The sequence below is a fragment of the Notothenia rossii genome, assembly GCF_949606895.1.
Source record: "Notothenia rossii genome assembly, chromosome: 4".
NCBI classification, from domain to species: Eukaryota; Metazoa; Chordata; class Actinopteri; order Perciformes; family Nototheniidae; genus Notothenia; species Notothenia rossii.
The window spans coordinates 54,856,460-54,876,863 of record NC_136902.1 but is presented as its reverse complement, the minus strand read 5'-3'; the positions used below and the strand labels follow the sequence as shown (position 1 = coordinate 54,876,863).

Sequence of the window (20,404 nt, the reverse complement as noted above, 5' to 3'; positions counted from 1 at the left end):
AAAGGGTTTTTTACATTTTAAAAACTGTTGTCTTCATTATAGCAAGGGGAGCGTGTCTGATACATGTGTATTACAGTCCTTCACATGCACTGTTGTCTTCATTATAACAAGGGGAGGATAACAGTGAAGATGTATGATACATGTGTATTGAAACGTGCGTATTATACCCCCACAGAAACACAGAAACATGGAAACACAGAAACACAAAAAACACAGAAACACTGAAACACCGACACACAGAAACACCGAAACACAGAGACACAGAACCACAGAGACACAGAAACACAGAAACACAGAAACATGGAAACACAGAAACACAGAAAACACAGAAACACAGAAACACAAAAACACAAAAACACAAAAACACTGAAACACTGAAACACCGACACACCGAGACACAGAACCACAGAAACACAGAACCACAGAAACAAAGAAAACACAGAAAACACAGAAACACAGAAACACAAAAAACACAAAAACACTGAAACACCGACACACAGAAACACCGAAAACACTGAAAACACAAAAATACAGGCTTGTGTGCTAGTATGGTTTTTGAATAAACACATCAGTATTTTAAAAAGTCGATGGGATATTTGACTTTTTAAAATAATGATGTGTTTATTTAAAAACCATACTAGCACACAAGCCTGTTTTTTTGTGTTTTCAGTGTTTTCGGTGTTTCTGTGTTTCTGTGGTGCTGTGTTTTTGTGTTGTTTGTGTTTCTGTGTGTCGGTGTTTCTGTGTTTTTGTGTTTCTGTGTTTCTGTGTTTTCTTTGTGTCTGTGTTTTGTGTTTCTGTGTTTCTGTGTTTTTTTGTTTCTGTGTTTCTGTGGTTCTGTGGTTCTGTGTCTCGGTGTGTCGGTGTTTCAGTGTTTTTGTGTTTCTGTGTTTCTGTGTTTCTGTGTTTCTCTGTGTTTTTGTGTTTCTGTGTTTCTGTGTTTCTGTGTCTCGTGTGTCGGTGTTTCAGTGTTTCAGTGTTTCGGTGTTTCTGTGTGTCGGTGTTTCAGTGTTTCTGTGTTTTTTGTGTTTCTGTGTTTCCATGTTTCTGTTTTTCTGTGGGGGTATAATACGTACGTTTCAATACACATGTATCATACATCTTCACTGTTACCCTCCCCTTGTTATAATGAAGACAACAGTGCATTTGAAGGACTGTAATACACATGTATCAGATACGCTCCCCTTGCTATAATGAAGATAACAGTTTTTAAAATGTAAAAAACCCTTTTTTTTTTCTTTTTTTTTTAAATGTCCTATTTACATTTAAACATTTTCACACACAAAATCAATAGTTATACTGATTGTAACATCCCCAGGACCGTCTCCAGCTTAGAATTCCCCAGATTACTGGAAATATCATGATGGAGTTTTTTCACTTCAGTCAAAATATTCATGTGTATGCTGTTTTTGACACAAAGATGCATTACATCTACAAACAGAGCATACAATGAGAGCACATGATACACTTTTGATGTTTGTTTCATTTCTTCGGTAATGTTACAGAATGTTTCGGGAAATGAAGATTCCAGGACCACTTTAAATGTTTCGTTTACAATCGTTTCCCAATGACCAGGAATAGTACTGCCAGAACGAACGATATCCAAAATGTCTTCTAGTTTACAAACTTCAGCCATTCTGTTTACACGGGGATCACTATTCACTCTGTTTTCAATCGTCCTCATCACCACACTTATTAAAAGGGTATTGACTACATTCTGATCAATATATACCGAGCGTTTTGCATAGTAGTTCCCCATTTTTATTTTACTTTAAACAAAAAGTCAATGTATCGAAAAAGAAAAAATCCCTGGCTTCAACCAACCGCAGGTTATTAGTCTTCTTCTTCTCCATCCAACTCGGCATGGATCTTTTCAAGTCTCTCCTTGAGGCGTCTACAATTTTTAGAGATTGTGCAGAAAAGCCTCCGAAGCGCCTTGGATCCTCCAATCATCCGTGAAAATGTCTTTATCAATAAGAGTCTGGTCGATCTCAGTAATGAAGTCGGTGAGCCAGAGTCTTTTCATTAACTCGTTGTAATTGTTTCTGAAGAAAAAAATCGGGCATATCATTCAGACAATCGTGTTGCCTCTGGCCGGGGTGACTGACTCGGCATCCGTTGCATATTTCTTCTCTGTACCGATGTATCACCCCCTCCACAATATCAACCAACACTGATTTCACTGTGTCCATAAACAGAGACGTCTTGGCCCAAGGAGCAAAATAAGCAGCAGTAGTACTGCAAGATTCGGGTGTCCAGAATGGTGGTGATGATGGTAGTCCAGGAGTTTGTTCCTGGCTGCAACTCGCGGGGGGAGACTTGGTTTTTCTCAGATCCATAGCTAGTTTTCAAACTGTCGTCTTAGTGGGGTCCTTAGTTTTAGATGCTTTGCTGAGTGGAGGGTGGGACTTATTGCGTTGAGTGGGGGGAGTTATCTGTAGAATTGAAAGTTTTTTTCACCAGTATAATGTCCCTCACTGTTTGAGTCTTTTTTTTTTAAAGTTATTTTTCATCTATCATTTTCAACCAAGCAGCAAGAGGTCAAATTTAAGAATAAGTAATAGTTTGTCATGATTTTACGGGGGAAAGTCAGAGCGCAATGTCACATCTTAAAGACAGCTTGAACTGGATAAATGGTTAGTCTTCAAACATACCGTACGTTCTGCATGTTAGTTTATCTGGCCAATTGGTTTAGACCCTACTGCCCTAGACGCATGCTCTCAATAGGGAAGTCACGCTTTGGGAAGAGGTGTTTCATTTCACAGATCCACCTTGATTCTTGTTGTGCTGGCTGAAGGAAGAGGGACGGGGGAGGAAAATTCAGAGGATGAAGAAGCAGAAAAATAACTTGTTTTGTAAAACGGGCAGCACGTCAGTTTCAAGAAAAAGATGACACCGTGTTTATGCATGACATGCAAAATATCTTGAAGCCCTACAACCACAAAAAAAAAAAGGTACAAGTATATTGTGTTAAAAATATGGCAAAAAGTCGTAATATTGTATAATGTATTGTTTCATCGAAACAGTGTTAAAATCACAAACTTGCCTTTTAGAGTCGCAGTCTTTTACAAAAATTCTGTTTTGTTAAGAGCTACCAAAACATAGAAAACATCGCAATTATTCCCAAAACAAACTGGGAATGGGGACATCGATAACATATTTTAATGTTTAATTTTCTTCAGGGCCACCGTAGTGCACATTGATGAACACTTTAAAACAAAAATAATGCCTGTAAGTGTAAATGAGCCGGATTTTAGCTTTGAGCTAATTTCCATCTATAGTCCCGTCACATACAGCATATAAGAACATGACATTTATATATATATATATATATATACAGCAAAAATAAAATACATGATATGCAGAAAGAGCATGAGCAGCATACAGTACCTTAACAAAATAGCCGAGGGATTACCAGAGCTTCTGCCGTTGACCGAAATGAGGCCATTTCTTAGCTTGATGCATGCTAAAGCCCATACAGCAAAATGCGATGTACATAACACCTTTAATGCAAAGGATTTTTAAATGTTGTGCATGGCATGCCTTATTGGATATCAAAAACTTCTAAAGAAATGCTACATAACACTACTGTGTTGCAGGTGAGATGCGGTGGCAGAAGTCAGGACGGAGCAGGAAACACAGTGGGAGAGGAAGTAGAGCAGGTATGTTATTAATGGCATTATTGTAACTGTATGGATACAATAAGTCTTAATAGAAAGCAGTACAAATATGTATTTGTCATCTCAGTGACAAGCCTGTTGATTAGTTGAAAGCATATCCTTTATGTCTGAGTTCAAATGAAAGATAGACAGCTCATATGTTCAGCAACACTAAATGCATGCATATTGTAGGAAGTCAGTACACACGTTTTCTCTTAAACCATCCAGTTCAAGATCTATGATGTGTAGGTGATATTGTTATGTAATGGTGACCGAACATTAATTGTAACATTCATTATAGGTGAACAGCTTTCTCTCCAGGGCAGCTCTGGTCACAAAATACATGACAAAAGCAGGTTGGTATTAACACTACACATGTGATAAGGCAGCCCTGATAAGTATTTTACAGAGAGTTCCCTCCTTAAAAACATTATTGGTGTATTACTTTACTGTAATTACCAGTTCAACAACCTTTCAATGATTGGGTTTAGTCATGTCTATCAGGTTTCTCACTCAGTATTGCCTTTTTGATGTGAATACTTCCTTTTTTGTTTGTGGATATATTTTTTGTCTTTTTTAGGAAGAGTGAACATGCTCACTCAACAGGCCATGGGCTGGAACAGAAGGAAGAGGGACAACCTTCATCAAGTTTTAGCCCACAGATATGTCAAAGTAAGGGCAAATTACAATTGTCTTCTCATCTGACATTACATATTTATGAAGGATGTCTGCAATGTAACCTCATGGCTATATACACGATGTTCTCCCTTATCCACACATCCTCTTGCAAGTCAGATGGTGTCATGTAATGTTTCAACTGTTCTTCTGAAGGTCTTGTACTGAAAACTGGTGTTCTTTGCATTATGGTGTTGCATGGTGCTTTTCGCTGACATTTTCTTTTTTTTGTAAAGATCATAGAGAGGACAAAGGTGGAAGCTGCCAGCTTCAGCGACTTCAAAGAGGAGCACAACCTTGATCAGGAGACCATACAGCAGCGGTCACAGGTAAGACATACCACAGGTTTTCCATATATACATCTGTTAATTACTGTAAGTTTAGACACACAATATAAGTTAGCCATATGTTGAAACTGAGACTGTCACTGATTTTATCTCTTCTCCAATTGTTTTTTTGCAATTATTTAGAGAGAGTCTACGCCCCAGGGTGTACTGAAGGACTGAGGGGGGATATTGAGACCGTCACTCTTTTGCGCAGGAAGCAAGATCTGTATCGTCAGCATGGTTTGTTGTCAAACGTAGTTATTGAAATTACTTTTCAAAAACAACAAAAACATTCTGGCACCATGACACAGTTTTGTTTCCGTTTCACTTTGCAGACAGCAACCAGGCAAGGCAAAGGAAGAGGAAGAGAATGAGAGAGCTGAAGAAGAAGCTTTGCGAAAAAGTTGTGCAATACAACACAGGAGTGCAGGAAGAACAGATCGACGAGGAGTTGGCTTGCAGTCTGACAGAGGGCTACATCTTACCAATGGAGAGGCATGCAAATGGTAGGATAATTGCTAGTTTGGCTTGTTGTTTTTTTTGTCTATACCAAAATATGAAAGAACCAATGCTATCGCTACAAAGATTTGTGTCTCAGAAAGGAAAATCATTCTGTAATAATATAATATATGAATAAATATTCCTTGTCCACTACTCCATTCCTTTCCTCAACCTAAAGGCAACACCTTCAGGTTGAAGAGGTCTGTCTTTGACCAGGTAATGCTGGTCAGACGTTTGGAGGAGGAGCAGAGCATCCTGGTGAAAGAGATGTCGCAGCACATCATGTTCCTTCTGAAGGAAGTGCAAGAAGTGGAAGCACTCAGAGGACAGACTTTGGAGGGCATCAAAACCAGCAGTATGTCTGAGATCTTAACATTTGAATATTTTCATCCACTTTTCAACAAATTACATGTCTTACATAAGTAGAACACATCTGTCACTGTGTCAGGCCGAAGTGAAATAGTAAATTACTGAAACTATTCATTATCAAGATCATAATCGATTATTTTCTGTCTATTGACTATTTGCACTATATAAACATTAATCAACATATCCCATTTGGCACCCGATATATAGTAACATCCTTCAGTTTAAGATGGATTTACCTATTTTGTAGTGTTTTTACATATGCAGCATTGTACAATGCAAAGAGATTTGCAATTGTCATGGTTTGTTTACATTGAGCCCTTTTTCTGTGTGATTCTCCCTCTACAGATTTCGGTGACCTGACAGAGGATGCTGCACATGGGCTCAAGAGTGTCCTCAGTCGGAGGTGGCACTTCCTCAAAAGCCAACACAAACAGGCTCTACATGTGTACAGCGGTGTAGCCGCTTTGGAATGCCATGATCTTCAATTACAGCAGGACATTGAGGAGTCGGATGACAATGACTACACTAGCCCTGAGTCTGAGGAAGAAGACCTGTAAAGGTTTCTGCCAAGCAACACAGAGGCACTGGAGAGCTCTTTCACAAGCGACGTGTCACGTCCACACGCCATAATAATGACAAAACACATTTAAAACACACTTAAAGCCATACAAAATAAAGACAGAATGCAGCGGCTCGTCTGGTCTTCAACCTTCCAAAACATTCCCACACCACGCCGCTCCTCCGCTCCCTTCACTTGTTTCTAGTAACTGCTAGAATCCACTTCAAGACACTGGTACTTGCGTACCATGCTGTGAATGGATTTGGCCGTTCCTACATCCAGGACATGGTTAAACCGTACACCCCAGCACGTGCACTCTGCATCGGCCAAACAGCTCGCTGCAACCGCACTGCGAGGGGGATCCAAGTTCCCATCAGCAAAAACACGTGGGTTTGCTATCCTGGCTCCAAAATGTTGAAATGAGCTCCCCATTGAAACCAGGACAGCAGAAAGCTTACACATCTTCCGGCGTAGACTGAAAACTCATCTCTTTGGACTCCACTTCGAGCGATAGAATTATTAACAAATAATTACTAACAAATAATTACTAACAAATAATTACTAACAAAGAACTACTAACAAAGTACTAACAAAGCACTTATATACTAACAAAGGACTGGCTTATCTAAAGCCAGTTGAGTAGCACTTTAAATGTTTGGCTCTATGAAACCTTATGTACTTATATGATTCTGCTTTCTTCAAGTTTGTATCTTCCTGGTCGAATGCACTTATTGTAAGTCGCTTTGGATAAAAGCGTCAGCTAAATACAATGTAATGTAATGTAACATTATAAAACACTATATATGAGAACGATATTAAACTATGCACTTGTTTCGCCCAAGTTCATAGTAATGTGAAAATGTGTTTATATTTTGTACTTCCGTTTATTTAAAGCGCTTTGACTTGCTGATGTGTATGAAAATAAATTGCCTTGCCTTTATATTTAACTGCCTCTTGTTACTCAAACAAATGCTATACAATGGTTGTTTTCTTGTCACTGCATTTTGTCATTCGTTGATTATGAACTATTAATGTGAATACATCGTAAATAGAGTTCATACAATAACATAATCCTTTATTAGTAACATGTGCATAATGCAGGGTAAATACCAACACATTCTCACTCCCAACTCGTACTTCTAATGTTGTATTATTTTCTAAACCACACAGTGTTATTTACTCAACAATAAGACACAATTATCCTTGTGTTTATTTATTTGTTTGATTGTATAATGTCGGACATTTGGAGCCGTCAGGACCGAGAGTCGGAGCAGCTCAGAGAAGTTGCTTTAGAGAATTTTACACCCGGAAGTAAGTATTCTCTCCGCTATGTTTGACAACCCCCGTGATTAGTCCTCAAGCTGTGATTGGATGTTGGAATGCGCCGAGGGTTACGCCCGTTACGCCGAGTGTCAAACAGCACTTTGAAATGGGATGGAACCACGGCAGACTATCCAAAACTGGACTCGGACGGGTCCACCCCCCCCTCCCCCACCCCGTCTCCAGAACTACACATGCTACACATGTGTGTTTTGCAACATGTTCTATGGCACGTCTCTACTGGGAATTGTAGTTTTATAAGACGTTTTCGTATTTCCCATAATTAGAAGTTGGCAGTATTAAACTGTGTACATCCCTGGAGGTTTAGGGGATAGGAAACACTCACATTTAAAACATATAATTAATACATGGGTGAAAATTGCTTGTGTCCATAATGGGCATCATTAATATATACCCACATGACAGCTAAGGTCAGAAGAGCTTTATTTAACAGCTGGTCTTATGTCTGTGACCCCTCCTGTTGTTAATTGATAAGCCTGAAACATGCACTTGTCAAGGTTCAGAGGCACATTTAGCAAATATGGCAGTAGACATCGATCATCTTAAGATAAGATATACTTTATTGATCCCAAGTTGGACATTTTTTCGTTACAGCAGCATGTTTAACAGTTCTAAATATGCGGTGGTGTTTATTTGTAAATAATTTAGTATAATCACACAAATTCTGTGTTTTATATTTAATAATTCTCTGTTCCTCATTTATTGAATGTTCAATGTTTAACAAGGTCAGAGATGAAAAAGGTCGGAGATGAAAAACTTGGGTCGCAGGTTCCTACTATAATAGCTTTGTCTGCCACAAAAAAGTAAAAAAGGTAACCACTTTCATTCAACTAGGCCAGTAGGTAAGGGCTTTCCACTGGATAATAACTGCAGCGATGTATATGTTTTAGCTGAATACACGTTTAACCCTAATTGATGCAGTTAGTCACTTCTTTAATGTTTGTTCTTTCTGATGTAAAGTCAAGGTTGTAACTGTTTGCAATGAAGTTGTGGGGCGCTGAACTGTTCCTTTGATTCTTTTGATATATGATAGTAGTATAGCAGATAGCTTTTTTCTTATTCAAAAGAGGCCTTTAGACCATTAGTTTGTCTGTCTGTGTCTCCTATTAATATCTAAGCCTGACAAAGTATTGATATTAGGGCCGGGACTTTAACGCGTTAATTAAGATTAATTAATTACACAAAAATTAACGCGTTAAAAAAATTAACGCATTTTAATCGCACTTATTTTTGCACCGCGGAACGTTTCTCACTGGATGAGTTTCAGGGGTACCGATTATACTGGAGCACCAACTAACGTTCATGACTTCAAACAACAACAAACCATAGTGAACAATAGTCAAACGTGAACGAAGAAGCTGATGAGACCGCTTTGGTTGGCCCCGTGGATGGGACATTTTGTTTTAAAAAACGGACGGATGGAAGCATCGATAAGAGCACGGTTGTTTGCAAATTATGCAAAAAGGAATTTGCATATCACCGCAGCACATCAAGCCTCAAGTATCACCTCAATGCAAAACATATAGCAGCTAGCGTGGAAGCTAGCGTGGACGTTAGCCCGACTCGGAGTACAAGGACCCACACCCAATTCGCGTTGATCAAACAGTGGCCTATGCAACAGAGAGATTTTATTTTTCATCAGGATATTGGAAGAATAGGAGGGATTGAGGTCAATCACTGGCACTTTTTTTATTTTATTTTAAATGGTACACTTTATGTTGAACTATTTATTACGTTGTTGGTGCAACTGGCACTTTATGTTGAACTGTTTATTGTTTTGGCCAAGGTTATTGAGAGAGTTGGACTGAAATTGATTAGATTTTTTAAATCAACTGTTGGTAAATCAACCAAGTCTTTATGGCCTCTGAAGCAACAGAGATGTTTTCTAATAGTCAGGGTTTCCAATGTTCTGAATGTACTTGAAAGTATTGTGTTTTACTTAAAAAACAAAGTGTTATAGTTTACAGAAGGTCTACCTACCTATAGGCTACCTGAATCTCGAAAATGTACTATATTCCTAAATATGCTATTGCTACACTTTATGGCAAAAATTGAACTTTTCTGTTGGTCTTTGTTAAGTACCACCTTGAAAAATATAAACAATGTTTTGTTGCTTAAGCTTATGTATTCAGTCATTATTCAATGGTATACTAAAATCCATGTGAAAAAAATTGCTTCTCACTGTTCTCAGGTCAAATATTTATATGTGATTAAAAATGCGATTAATTGTGATTAATTAATTACAACGCCTGTAATTAATTAGATAAATTTTTTAATCGAGTCCCGGCCCTAATTGATATATTGCTTTCCTGCAATGTTAACTACTGTAGGCTATGTTTAAGCACTTATTTTAACTGATATTATACATATGTATTATACTGTCAGGTATTGAACATTCAATAAATAAAGAACACAGAATTATTAAATATAAAACACAGAATTTGTGTGATTATACTAAATGATTTACAAATAAAAACCACTGCATATTTACAACTGTTACACATGCTGCTGTAACTAAAAAATGTCCAACTTGGAATCAATAAAGTATATCTTATCTTATGATGATCGATGGCTACTGCCATATTTGCTAAATGTGCCTCTGATTGGAACAAACCAACACATTCTCACTTATTAGTTTGTCTGTCTGTCTCTCCTATTAATATCTAATAATAAAAATATTAAAATTCAATAACGTGCTTCAACCACTAGGCTTGATTTCTATCAGCTGTGCACCGTTATGGTGTAAATATCGCCTATCTACCAATTGGATCAAATATAAAAGTCAGCCGAATTAATGTTGATACTGAAAGGAGACGTATTGCGTGAAAAGAAATCTAAGATGTTGTTTCATTGCTGACATATTTATGATTCACGTCACGTTTTCAGTTTTGGGGGCAGTTCTTCCTGTTTGTCCAGAAGCCTTCTCATCAGGACTCTATAAATACAGAACTACGGCAGATGTGTAATATTTAATGCAGCCGAACCGTGTATTATATTGCCGTTATGTCATGACCTCCAAAGAGAAAAGAAAGCAAACTCGGAATAAAGTATTGTTTTATTTAAAAAAAAAAACTTTTCCCGATTTCACAGGAAACAGGGAGTCCGGCTAACTAAAATGTCCGTGCGGAAACAGCCGGACTCCCATAGATCCGATTACACACATTCCCTCAAAACTCACCTTTTCACTCTTGCCTTCAACTCCTAATCAACTAACCCCTTGCCTTTATTCCACCTAGCTTAGCACTTTCTACTTTTGTTGTTATTTTTGTTTTACTTGCTTAGAAGCGCTTTGTGCACCAGGAAAAGCGCTTTATAAATGTAATCTATTATTAAATTAAAATAGACTACAAACAGTGTATTCTCAAAGGATTGAAGCATTGGCTAGTTATTTCTTGATGTTTTGTGCATTAAGCATTCTGTTATTAATGTTTTCAATAATGTACTATCATCTCAAGGACCCCTTGTGTGCTGCTTCTGTGTATTTCAATCAGGAGAGACTTCATTTTGTTTAAAGAACATTTATTGACACATGCCATACGATAAATGTTAAGTCTTTGGCGATTAGACCCCGATCCTGAAATGGTATATCTAAAGGGGGAAATGCAGCCGTGAGCATACTGTATAGGGAACCCCCCGGGGTCTAGACACTGGTGATGATGCTGAAGATCTGGATTTGATGAGGAGATGGGATGAAGAGGAGGTGTGATGAGGTCTTTGGATTAGCTCTCCTGGCACTGGATGTGATGAAAGGAGGTGGATGGGGAGGAGGCGGGCGGCAGCATGAACACCTGAAATAACAGCTGACTGCCATTTTAAAGTTTGGCTCTAGCACGGTGATTGGCTGCTGGAGAATGAGGTGAAATGTAATATGTTAAAGAGAACGACTGTGATGAGCTGATTATATGCAGCTGCGGAGTGAATGTATATATATATATATATATATACATACCCAGTCTTCCTGAAAGAACTTGCGCTGAGCTTCATTTTACATCAATATGCAATTCACCTGTGAAATTAATTGCCAGTGGCCATAAAACAATGCATACAGGGATCCTTCAAGTCAAAAACAATGTAAGTCTGTTGCAGTTGTTAAACTGTTGCACTTTAATTACATACAAACACCAAATCATTTTTATTTGCATTGCATTGGGATTCGCATGGGGTGGGAATCAGGCTGCTTGCCAGGATGGAGGCCAGGACATACCACTGAGAAAAAAATAAAATAAAGGGAGGGTGAAGAAGAATTAGTGAGCAGTAATACACATTCAATCGATTTTCATTAGGCTACTGTAACATTTGTATACTGTTTTATAAACGTTTGAAGACAAGTGCAGTGTTGTATGAAGTATTTGGTATTCCAGTGTATGGATGCAGCGATTAAAGGTAAGGTATGTAAGTTTGAGAAACCGGCTCGAGTGCGCTAGGATTTGAAAACACACAGCAGGAAAAAATCAGCCACTTCCTTACAGAGCCCCTCCTCCAACACACACAAACACGCACATGACCAATGAGGGCACGAGATAAGTTTGTGCACAGATGGAAGGCTGACAGGCAGGTAGGCCATCCAGTTATTTTAGCCTTTTTGGTCGTGCGTTTTACAGTACTACGCCTTCCAGAGAGGATATTTTTGTATGGATTTTTTGTCAAAGCACTTAAGATATTCATTGCTATCGGGATGTTAAGAGCATTCCATGGAATATAAAAAAAGTGTATCTCAAGCCGGTTTCTCAAACTTACCTACCCCACCTTTAACCAATGTCACTTTTAACAGTTCAGCTACACTGAGTGTTTTTGTTCTCACTCTCTAAACAACTACATTATGGTACGTTACAGCAACTGTTGCTCCTTGACAAATATGGAAAACTGGTTAATCGGGTTAATAAAGGTAAATAGGCACAGCAGCTGAAAATGCCAAAATGTTGTGGAAAGATCCTATAAAACCTCGAATTATAAGTACACATTCATCCATCCTTAGTGTAATAGTTGTAAAACCCTGACAAAGGTGATGTTTCCTCAGACTATTATCATAGCATCAAAATGTAAAATCATTGCATCCCTAGAGCCTTACAGCAGAACATTTCAAGTGAATAATAACTACTCCAACAGGCACATTGTATTCCAAGAAAAGGGATCAAATAGCATTTGATAGATGCGTTTGTTACGTTACAATTTGATCTGCCCAATAATAGGGTACTGATATATTACCTTTTGTTGTAGTTTACGGTTTCATCACTTGATTGTCACTGTTGTTAATTTGCACATCTGTAGATTAATGAACTTGTGTATAGCTGGTGGTACAGACAGCAGAACTTTTTGCATTTTTCTTTAACAAATGCCACCTAAGATAATGGCGTGCCAACAATTACCACAAATGTTAACAGCACACATAGATTTAATTGTACAAAAGCAAATTAACATACCAAATGGTGCAGGGCTCCCACTGGTAAAGGTGCTCCGTCCCCCCTGTGGCAGGCAGACAAAGACATTGTACATGTGTATGTTATTTGAACGTTGAACTTTCACAAGTACTTATAATATATGTATTGTTAGAATAGTTTGCATATATTTAAAAAAATAGTCATGAAAAAAGACATCTGATCGACTAGAGGGATTTACAGGATGTTTACACAAATAGCTTAATATTGTGAATTGTACAACAGCATTCCTTCAAGGTAAGATAAAGTAATTGCTATACACATTCAGAAAAGTTATCCAACAGCAAACACTGTCATCCAGGTAATCATTATCCTACCTTTCGGTTCCTTCTCCTTAGTATTTCGCGGACAGGAAACACCTCGAGTTGGTTGTGAGAGCAATCTGTAATTGTATGGAATACATTATTTGCAAGTAATAAGTACATTTTGTATAGGGCTCAACTTAGAATGCACAAACATTTCCACTGTGTGACATAAGCACATTAGGTGTTTCCTACTGAGAAATCACAGAAGTTTCAGAGTCTACACATGGTTTTATTCAAAATCTTACCTTCTCTGCCATTCCTTCGGGATGTTGCTGTGTCTGCTAATGGACTGATTACATCTTACATTGCTTGCTACTGAGTGGATATGTTTTAGTCTTATATTCAATGCCTGGTGTGGTGGTGGGTGGGTGATGGGAGCCTGGTGTGATGTTGGGTGGGTGATGGGAGCCTGGTGTGATGGTGGGTGGATGATGGGAGCCTGGTGTGGTGGTGGGTGGGTGATGGGAGCCTGGTGTGATGGTGGGTGGGTGATGGGAGCCTGGTGTGATGGTGGGTGGGTGATGGGAGCCTGGTGTGGTGGTGGGTGGGTGATGGGAGCCTGGTGTGGTGGTGGGTGGGTGATGGGAGCCTGGTGTGGTGGTGGGTGGGTGATGGGAGCCTGGTGTGATGGTGGGTGGGTGATGGGAGCCTGGTGTGATGGTGGGTGGGTGATGGGAGCCTGGTGTGGTGGTGGGTGGTTGATGGGAGCCTGGTGTGATGGTGGGTGGGTGATGGGAGCCTGGTGTGGTTGTGGGTGGGTGATGGGAGCCTGGTGTGGTGGTGGGTGGGTGATGGGAGCCTGGTGTGATGGTGGGTGGGTGATGGGAGCCTGGTGTGGTGGTGGGTGGGTGATGGGAGCCTGGTGTGGTTGTGGGTGGGCGATGGGAGCCTGGTGTGGTGGTGGGTCTGCTGTTTCCCCTGGTTGCTGATCACATGGCACCAAATGTAAGATATAGCTATCGGTTGGGTTGGGTGGGTTGGGGTGGTGTTGGTGTGTCAGGGGTCTCTTCTTGATCTGGGTTGAGTGTTGTCCAACCTACAAAGGGTTTGCAGTACAAATCTGTTTAAAAGCCAACATATGTATTTATTTATTATGTATAATACCAAAATGTTGCATTGGTTAGTTATCTGTTCATATATATTTATACATATCCACATCTGTTTATACAACCATTTCATTCATGCCTCCCCATTAGGGATGTTAAGATTCACCAATTTGCATCGGTGCACCGGCATAAACGTTCAAGATGCGAGTGCACCGGTTGAAAGACTGTACATCGGCTACAGTTTGGGTTGAACTTGCGATGCATCGATTGTAGCGTCTTTGCATTGGTAAAAAAACGATTCATTCATATAATATCCCCTCATCCTGTCAGCACTCAGTAGAGACGATCTCTGATCATTGCTTCGCACTATGGAGGCCGAGAGTCTCAGTTATCAACACACATGGAAGTCGAAGAGAAAGAGAAACACAGCGTACCAAAAAATACCTACAAATCAACTGTTGACAACACTTCGGCTTTTTCAAGAAAGACGGTCAACTTGAAAAATCACTCGCAAATTGTAAACGATGCCGTGCCGCTTTAGTAGTACGAGGAATTTAGCGACGCACATGAGGCGACATGGCTGCGGCTGAAAAGAGAAACCTGAAAGTTAGACATATGAGTGAAATCACTCAGTGAGGTGTTCTGGCAGAGAGAGTGGTGTTTAGTTTACAGCAGCCTGCGACGGCCAATAATAGTTTAAATGTCTTCCTTACTGTAAGCAGTTATGAAAGAGCTGTTTGTGAAAGGTTATTTGTATTCTTTATTGTTCATATAGAACCCACTGCTTTCTGCTCACTGGTGAGTTAGCCTTTGGATGAGTGTTAAGCACATCAGGCTGGCAGCTGTATGGGCATTGCACTATGGTAGTTGTTATTAGCACATTGTTAATCATAGGCAATGCATCCTTAAATTGTTTAACTGTGAGGTGTTATACAATTGTACTCTGGAGAGTTTTTTAAGTTAAAAAAGGTAAAAAAATAAACAGCATGATGGGATGTGCAGTGCTAGTAGAGAGAACCAAATATGTAAAGCACTTTTTTGTTAATGTATGATTTGCTTAATATAAGGAATAAAACAAAAATCCTCTGTCGTACCATAATGAAGTATCATTATTTTGCATCGTGTTGAATCGCATCGTATCGCCCCGTATCGCAAAATGTTGAATCAAATCGTATCGAACTGTATCGCAACAGGGGTGAATCGTATCGTATCGCATCGCTTGGTGTTTCAAATGTATCGTTAATGTATCGTATCGTTGGCAACGTATCGAGATGCGCATCGCATCGGCCTCAGTGATGGAGATGCACATCCCTAGTCCCCATATTAGTATTTCATTTTACTTTCTGTTTCATCTTATTCTATTTTAGATGTATATATTTGACTTATTCCTGCATGTTAGTTTTGTACCTACGTTGTTGGACTAGTTTCTTCTTGCACTATTTTATTTCTTCTTGTACTGTTTGTATGCTGCATTGTTGGAGGAGCCTGGGAGTTAAGATTGTCATTGGCAACAACTACGCTGTAGCTGTGCATATGACAATAACACCTTTGGATATTGAATGTTTGAAAACAGGAACATGGAATACACACACATACATTATAAAATATGAAATTAGGCCAATGTTCAAAACATGCAAAAAAAGGCAACCCTAATCTACCTAAACTGTAAAAAAAAAACTCAAATTGATTGAGTATGTTTATAAATGTTTATAAATGTTTACAGCAATCAAACTGATCGCTTCAATATTTGCAAAAGTCAATGGTATCCCCCACACTGGGTTATCATTGGAAAATGGAAGTTTGATAAGTGAACAAAATGTATTTATTTAAGTTTTTGGCCTGCAATATAATTAAGACTCATATGTGAGATTGTGCGAGAGCTGTCACTGGCTTTATTTCTGGACTTTGCTATCCATATGTGTAGGTGGGAAAGATGTGCTGGGTCAGGTCACTTGAGAAGACGTGTGTGGGGGCCGGAGTGTCTTCAGTGCGCTCTTTGTGCACCACAGAACACATTGGAGACACAGTCTGGTACTTGCATCTGTTCTGCTATTGTTTACTGCTATTTCATGTTATCTTGGATTTTTTTCATCAGCTCCACAACTGACCACGAATGTCAGTACTATACTGTTTCAACCATCTCCTCTGCGCTCCGATGGTGGGGAATGTCATGGCGAGACAGTGCTGATGAAATACTAAGTGGAATTTGATTTGAGATTTGAGTTGGCTTACTTCTTTTACAATTGAAAGATGCTTATGGAATTAGTTATGGCTCACAAGCATATGCACAAATAACACTGATGGTTTGAATGTAGGATCTTTAAGAAACGTGTGATATTAACTGAAATTAAATATGTGAGAGGTTATATGTATAATGATGCTTATAGCATGTATTTATACAATCTGGTTTCAATTCACCACCTCACAATATGCATAGACAATTTCCCCTGTCACCATAATCTTCTGTCAATTAAAAAAAATATATAGATTACAACTTTTGCATGGGAAGTGGCATACACCTCTTTCAAGCCCTGTTTTGTGCATACATAGCAGTTATAAATGAGACCCCAGCTCTTTAAAATGACTCTCTTTGTTGCTTTGAAATAAACAGGACAAATCAACACCACACATTGTATAACAGATAGTCAATATATTTATGAGTGACTCGTGCAGATGGTTATTAAATAAATGCAATCTCACCTGCAACCATCAGATTGTAGATGACCTCCACATTTTCGAGGCATGTCTTGGTGTATGTGGTCAGCTGGGCATGCGTGGGCATCAACACCTTTGTTTTAGATGCCACCTTCTTGCTAGGGGGATACGCCAACAGCAGCAGGGGCTTCAAGCCAAGGGCATGCAACTTTTCCATCTGGGAAAGTAATTGTTGAGAGGTAGAGAGATCAATTAGATAAATACACAAAACTGTTGTTTACATTTGTTGAATTTATCTGCAAGCTTGCCCTGAAGTAGCATCAAAATAAATCATCTACATTAATATCCTGGCATCATAATAAAAACAATGATTTGTTCATAATGTTTTGTTGAATACATTTGGGATTTTTAACTTATGAGACATTCCCTAAACTTCCTAAACATAATAGTTAATTCTGTTTGGAAAATCATTAATCATGAATTATATTCTCATTAAAGGTAGGGTATGTAAGCTTGAGAAACCGGCTCGAGATACACTTTTTGTTATATTCCATGGAATGCTCTTAACATCCCGATAGCTATGAATATCCGAAGTGTTTGGACAAAAAATCCATTAAAAAAATTCATCTGTGGAAGCCGTAGTACTGTAAAGAGCACGACTAATTATTTTAGCCGGCCCGGCTGTATAACTTGACGGACTCACTGCCTGTCAGCCTTCCATCTGTGCACAAACTTATCTCGTGCCCTCATTGGTCATGTGCGCGTTCGTGTGTGTTGGAGGAGGAGCTCTGTAAGGAAGTGGCCGATTTTTTACGGCTGTGTATTTTCAAATCCCAGCGCACTCGAGCTGGTTTCCCAAACTTACATACCCTACCTTTAATGATACAATTAATACTGTGGATGTTAAGCAATACCAGTTAATTTATAATCCTCTGACAAAGTAATAAAACTACTTTTCACACTTTTGGTGAATGAGATAATTCTGTAAACTACATACCAGAATGGCGGCGTCATCAATAACGTGGGACTTGATTCGGTTTTTTGTCATTGATGACAACCACTGCTGCTGCTGGCTTTGGAATTTTTCTATTTTCTTTTTCAGTCTCACATTTTTGGGCTGTGTATGGTTACATACTGGGCAGATTTTATTACCACAGTAAATACTTTGCCTACAGCTTGGGCAGGTCTTTTCTTGGGACCCTCCAGCCATTTGTAGGAGTGAGAGAGTGAGTGATTAAAAGAGAACGTGAGAGAGAGTGATTGAAAAAGAGAAGGTGAGAGAGTGATTGAAAGAGAAAGTGAGAGAGTGATAGAAAGAGAGACAGTGAGAGAGAGAGTGGCTCTTAAAAGTGCCGTTGGTTTTATGTGTGTGTGTGTGTGTGTGTGTGTGTGTGTGTGTGTGTGTGTGTGTGTGTGTGTGTGTGTGTGTGTGTGTGTGTGTGTGGAGATGTGTGTGTTGGTGATATAGAGTTGTAAAGAAGCTGTAAAACAGGAAAAATAAAAACATGATCAGGATTATTTAGAATAACAGTAACATCTGTGCATTACTCTATTATGCAATAATAATTTAGTATAATTTATACTGTGCATATTCTTATATTATGAGGGACATGGCATACAAACAATACAGACACAATATACAAACAATACACAAAATGAAGAGAGTGCAATAATAATTAATCTGTGCATTACTCTATTATGCAATAATAATTTAGTATAATTTATATATCTTATATCTTCTACTATATATTTTAATTGTACAATGTAAAAATCCCAATGTCCCCACTGGACAGTCAAATCCTCTGGAAAAACTCCAGGTCCACATTTTCTGTTCCACTCCATCGCCGATTCCACTATTACAACTCTGTGTTGAAAGCTGTCTTTACAACACATGGGCAAATACAAGCATTTAAACATATTTAAAACATAACAGGCACCTCCACCACTATCCAACTGTGCCGGGGACAGCTAATGTGATTTAGCTGTATAAACTATAAATGCTATCCAGCTGTATAAACTATAAATGCTATCCAGCTACAAACTTTGACCGGAAAGCCGGAGGCTAGCTGAACGTGGCCGCTAGCTTGCGCGTAGCCTATTGTAAAAGCTAAACAGACTACAAAAATCAACATAATATCCAGGAATGAAACGCTATAGAGACTGTGCTACACTGGAATAAATAAAAGTAATATAATTTCGTGTTTTAAAGAAATAAACTCCCCTTGATTTTAGATACTTACTGTAGTCCGTTGTGAGATGAAATGAATGAAAGTGACGTGATCGTGGGCAACGTCACGTGGCTACGTCACTGCCGTCAAGCGCGACATAACGTTGCCGTGGTAACGACAGCATCTTCTTCTGGTTTATCGTTGTTATTAAAAAAATGATTATTATTACTATTAATGATCAAATATGAATGTAATTGTCTTTTAAATAACGTAAACTAAAGGGAACAATCTAGTTGACACAGCTGAAGCTCTGGCCTTCCTTAAAAAATAACTAATTTAATAAAAATGCACCGTTTTTTGAGAACAAACATTGGTAAATAATGCACCATAATACATTCTGACGAAAAATAAAAATGATTATGAATACAAATAAAGTAAAAAAAAGCCTCCCGTGAGTTACTACAAGCTATAAAGTAGATTTTTAAAACGTTTTATAGAATAAAAAGCTCACTGCAGATAATAGATGAGAATAAGAATAATGCAAGATTTCTTTTCAGCACTGTAGCCAGGCTGACAGAGAGCCACAGCTCGACTGAGCCTTCTATTCCCATAGCACTCAGTAGTAATGATTTTATGTGCTTTTTTAACAATAAAATTGTTACTCTTAGAAACAAAATCAATGACCTCTTGCCTTTGACCAGTATAGTGTTATCAACAGCTCCCGGAAACGTAAGTTCTAATATTACACTAGATAGTAAACTAGAATGCTTTTCAGCCATAAACCTTGAACAATTAAATTAAATGATTCTCTCTTCTAAACCATCAACGTGTATCTTAGACCCGATTCCAACTAAGCTGTTAAAAGAAGTTTTTCCATTAATTAGCACTTCTTTATTAAATATTATGAATATGTCTTTATTATCAGGCTATGTTCCAAAATCATTCAAAGTAGCAGTGATAAAACCGCTTCTTAAAAAGCACAACCTCGATCCAGAGGTTTTAGCCAACTATAGACCTATTTCTAATCTTCCGTTCCTCTCAAAAATTATTGAGAAAGCAGTCGCAAAACAGCTGTGTGATTACTTAAAAAACTATGATTTATTTGAAGATTTTCAGTCTGGCTTTAGAACACAACATAGCACAGAGACAGCTCTGGTTAAAGTCACAAATGACATTCTAATAGCCTCTGACAAGGGACTTGTCTCTATTCTTGTTTTGCTCGATCTCAGTGCTGCATTCGATACTATCGACCATTATATCCTATTGCAAAGACTAGAGCACTTAGTTGGCATACAGGGAACTGCTTTACGCTGGTTTAGGTCCTATCTATCTGAACGCTCTCAGTTTGTACGTGTCAACGATGAA

General features: G+C 38.6%; 2 protein-coding genes and 1 long non-coding RNA gene across 3 annotated transcripts; 2 read left to right on the top strand and 1 right to left on the bottom strand.

The window, feature by feature from the left end:
- Positions 1-3,593: 3,593 nt before the first annotated feature.
- LOC307038332 lies at positions 3,594-4,395 on the top strand. The gene is made up of 3 exons (XR_013807967.1): positions 3,594-3,662; positions 3,961-4,015; positions 4,240-4,395. It is a non-coding gene; the product is annotated as an uncharacterized lncRNA (long non-coding RNA).
- A 22-nt stretch (positions 4,396-4,417) lies between these two features.
- On the top strand, positions 4,418-7,023 carry LOC307034856 (uncharacterized protein; the record flags this gene model as incomplete). Its single annotated transcript, XM_079673782.1, has 6 exons — positions 4,418-4,459; positions 4,571-4,663; positions 4,807-4,900; positions 4,996-5,166; positions 5,340-5,516; positions 5,876-7,023. 6 exons carry the CDS (start codon positions 4,418-4,420, stop codon positions 6,085-6,087), a joined length of 789 nt encoding a protein of 262 aa, XP_079529908.1. The 3' UTR covers positions 6,088-7,023.
- Positions 7,024-11,510: 4,487 nt separating this feature from the next.
- LOC307034855 (uncharacterized protein) lies at positions 11,511-17,919 on the bottom strand (the record flags this gene model as incomplete). The annotated part of the gene is made up of 7 exons (XM_079673781.1): positions 11,511-11,636; positions 12,851-12,893; positions 13,183-13,247; positions 13,416-14,206; positions 14,764-14,816; positions 16,917-17,088; positions 17,869-17,919. The coding sequence occupies 7 exons, from the start codon at positions 17,917-17,919 to the stop codon at positions 11,600-11,602; spliced, it is 1,212 nt and encodes a 403-aa protein (XP_079529907.1). The 3' UTR covers positions 11,511-11,599.
- Between the last annotated feature and the right edge of the window lie 2,485 nt (positions 17,920-20,404).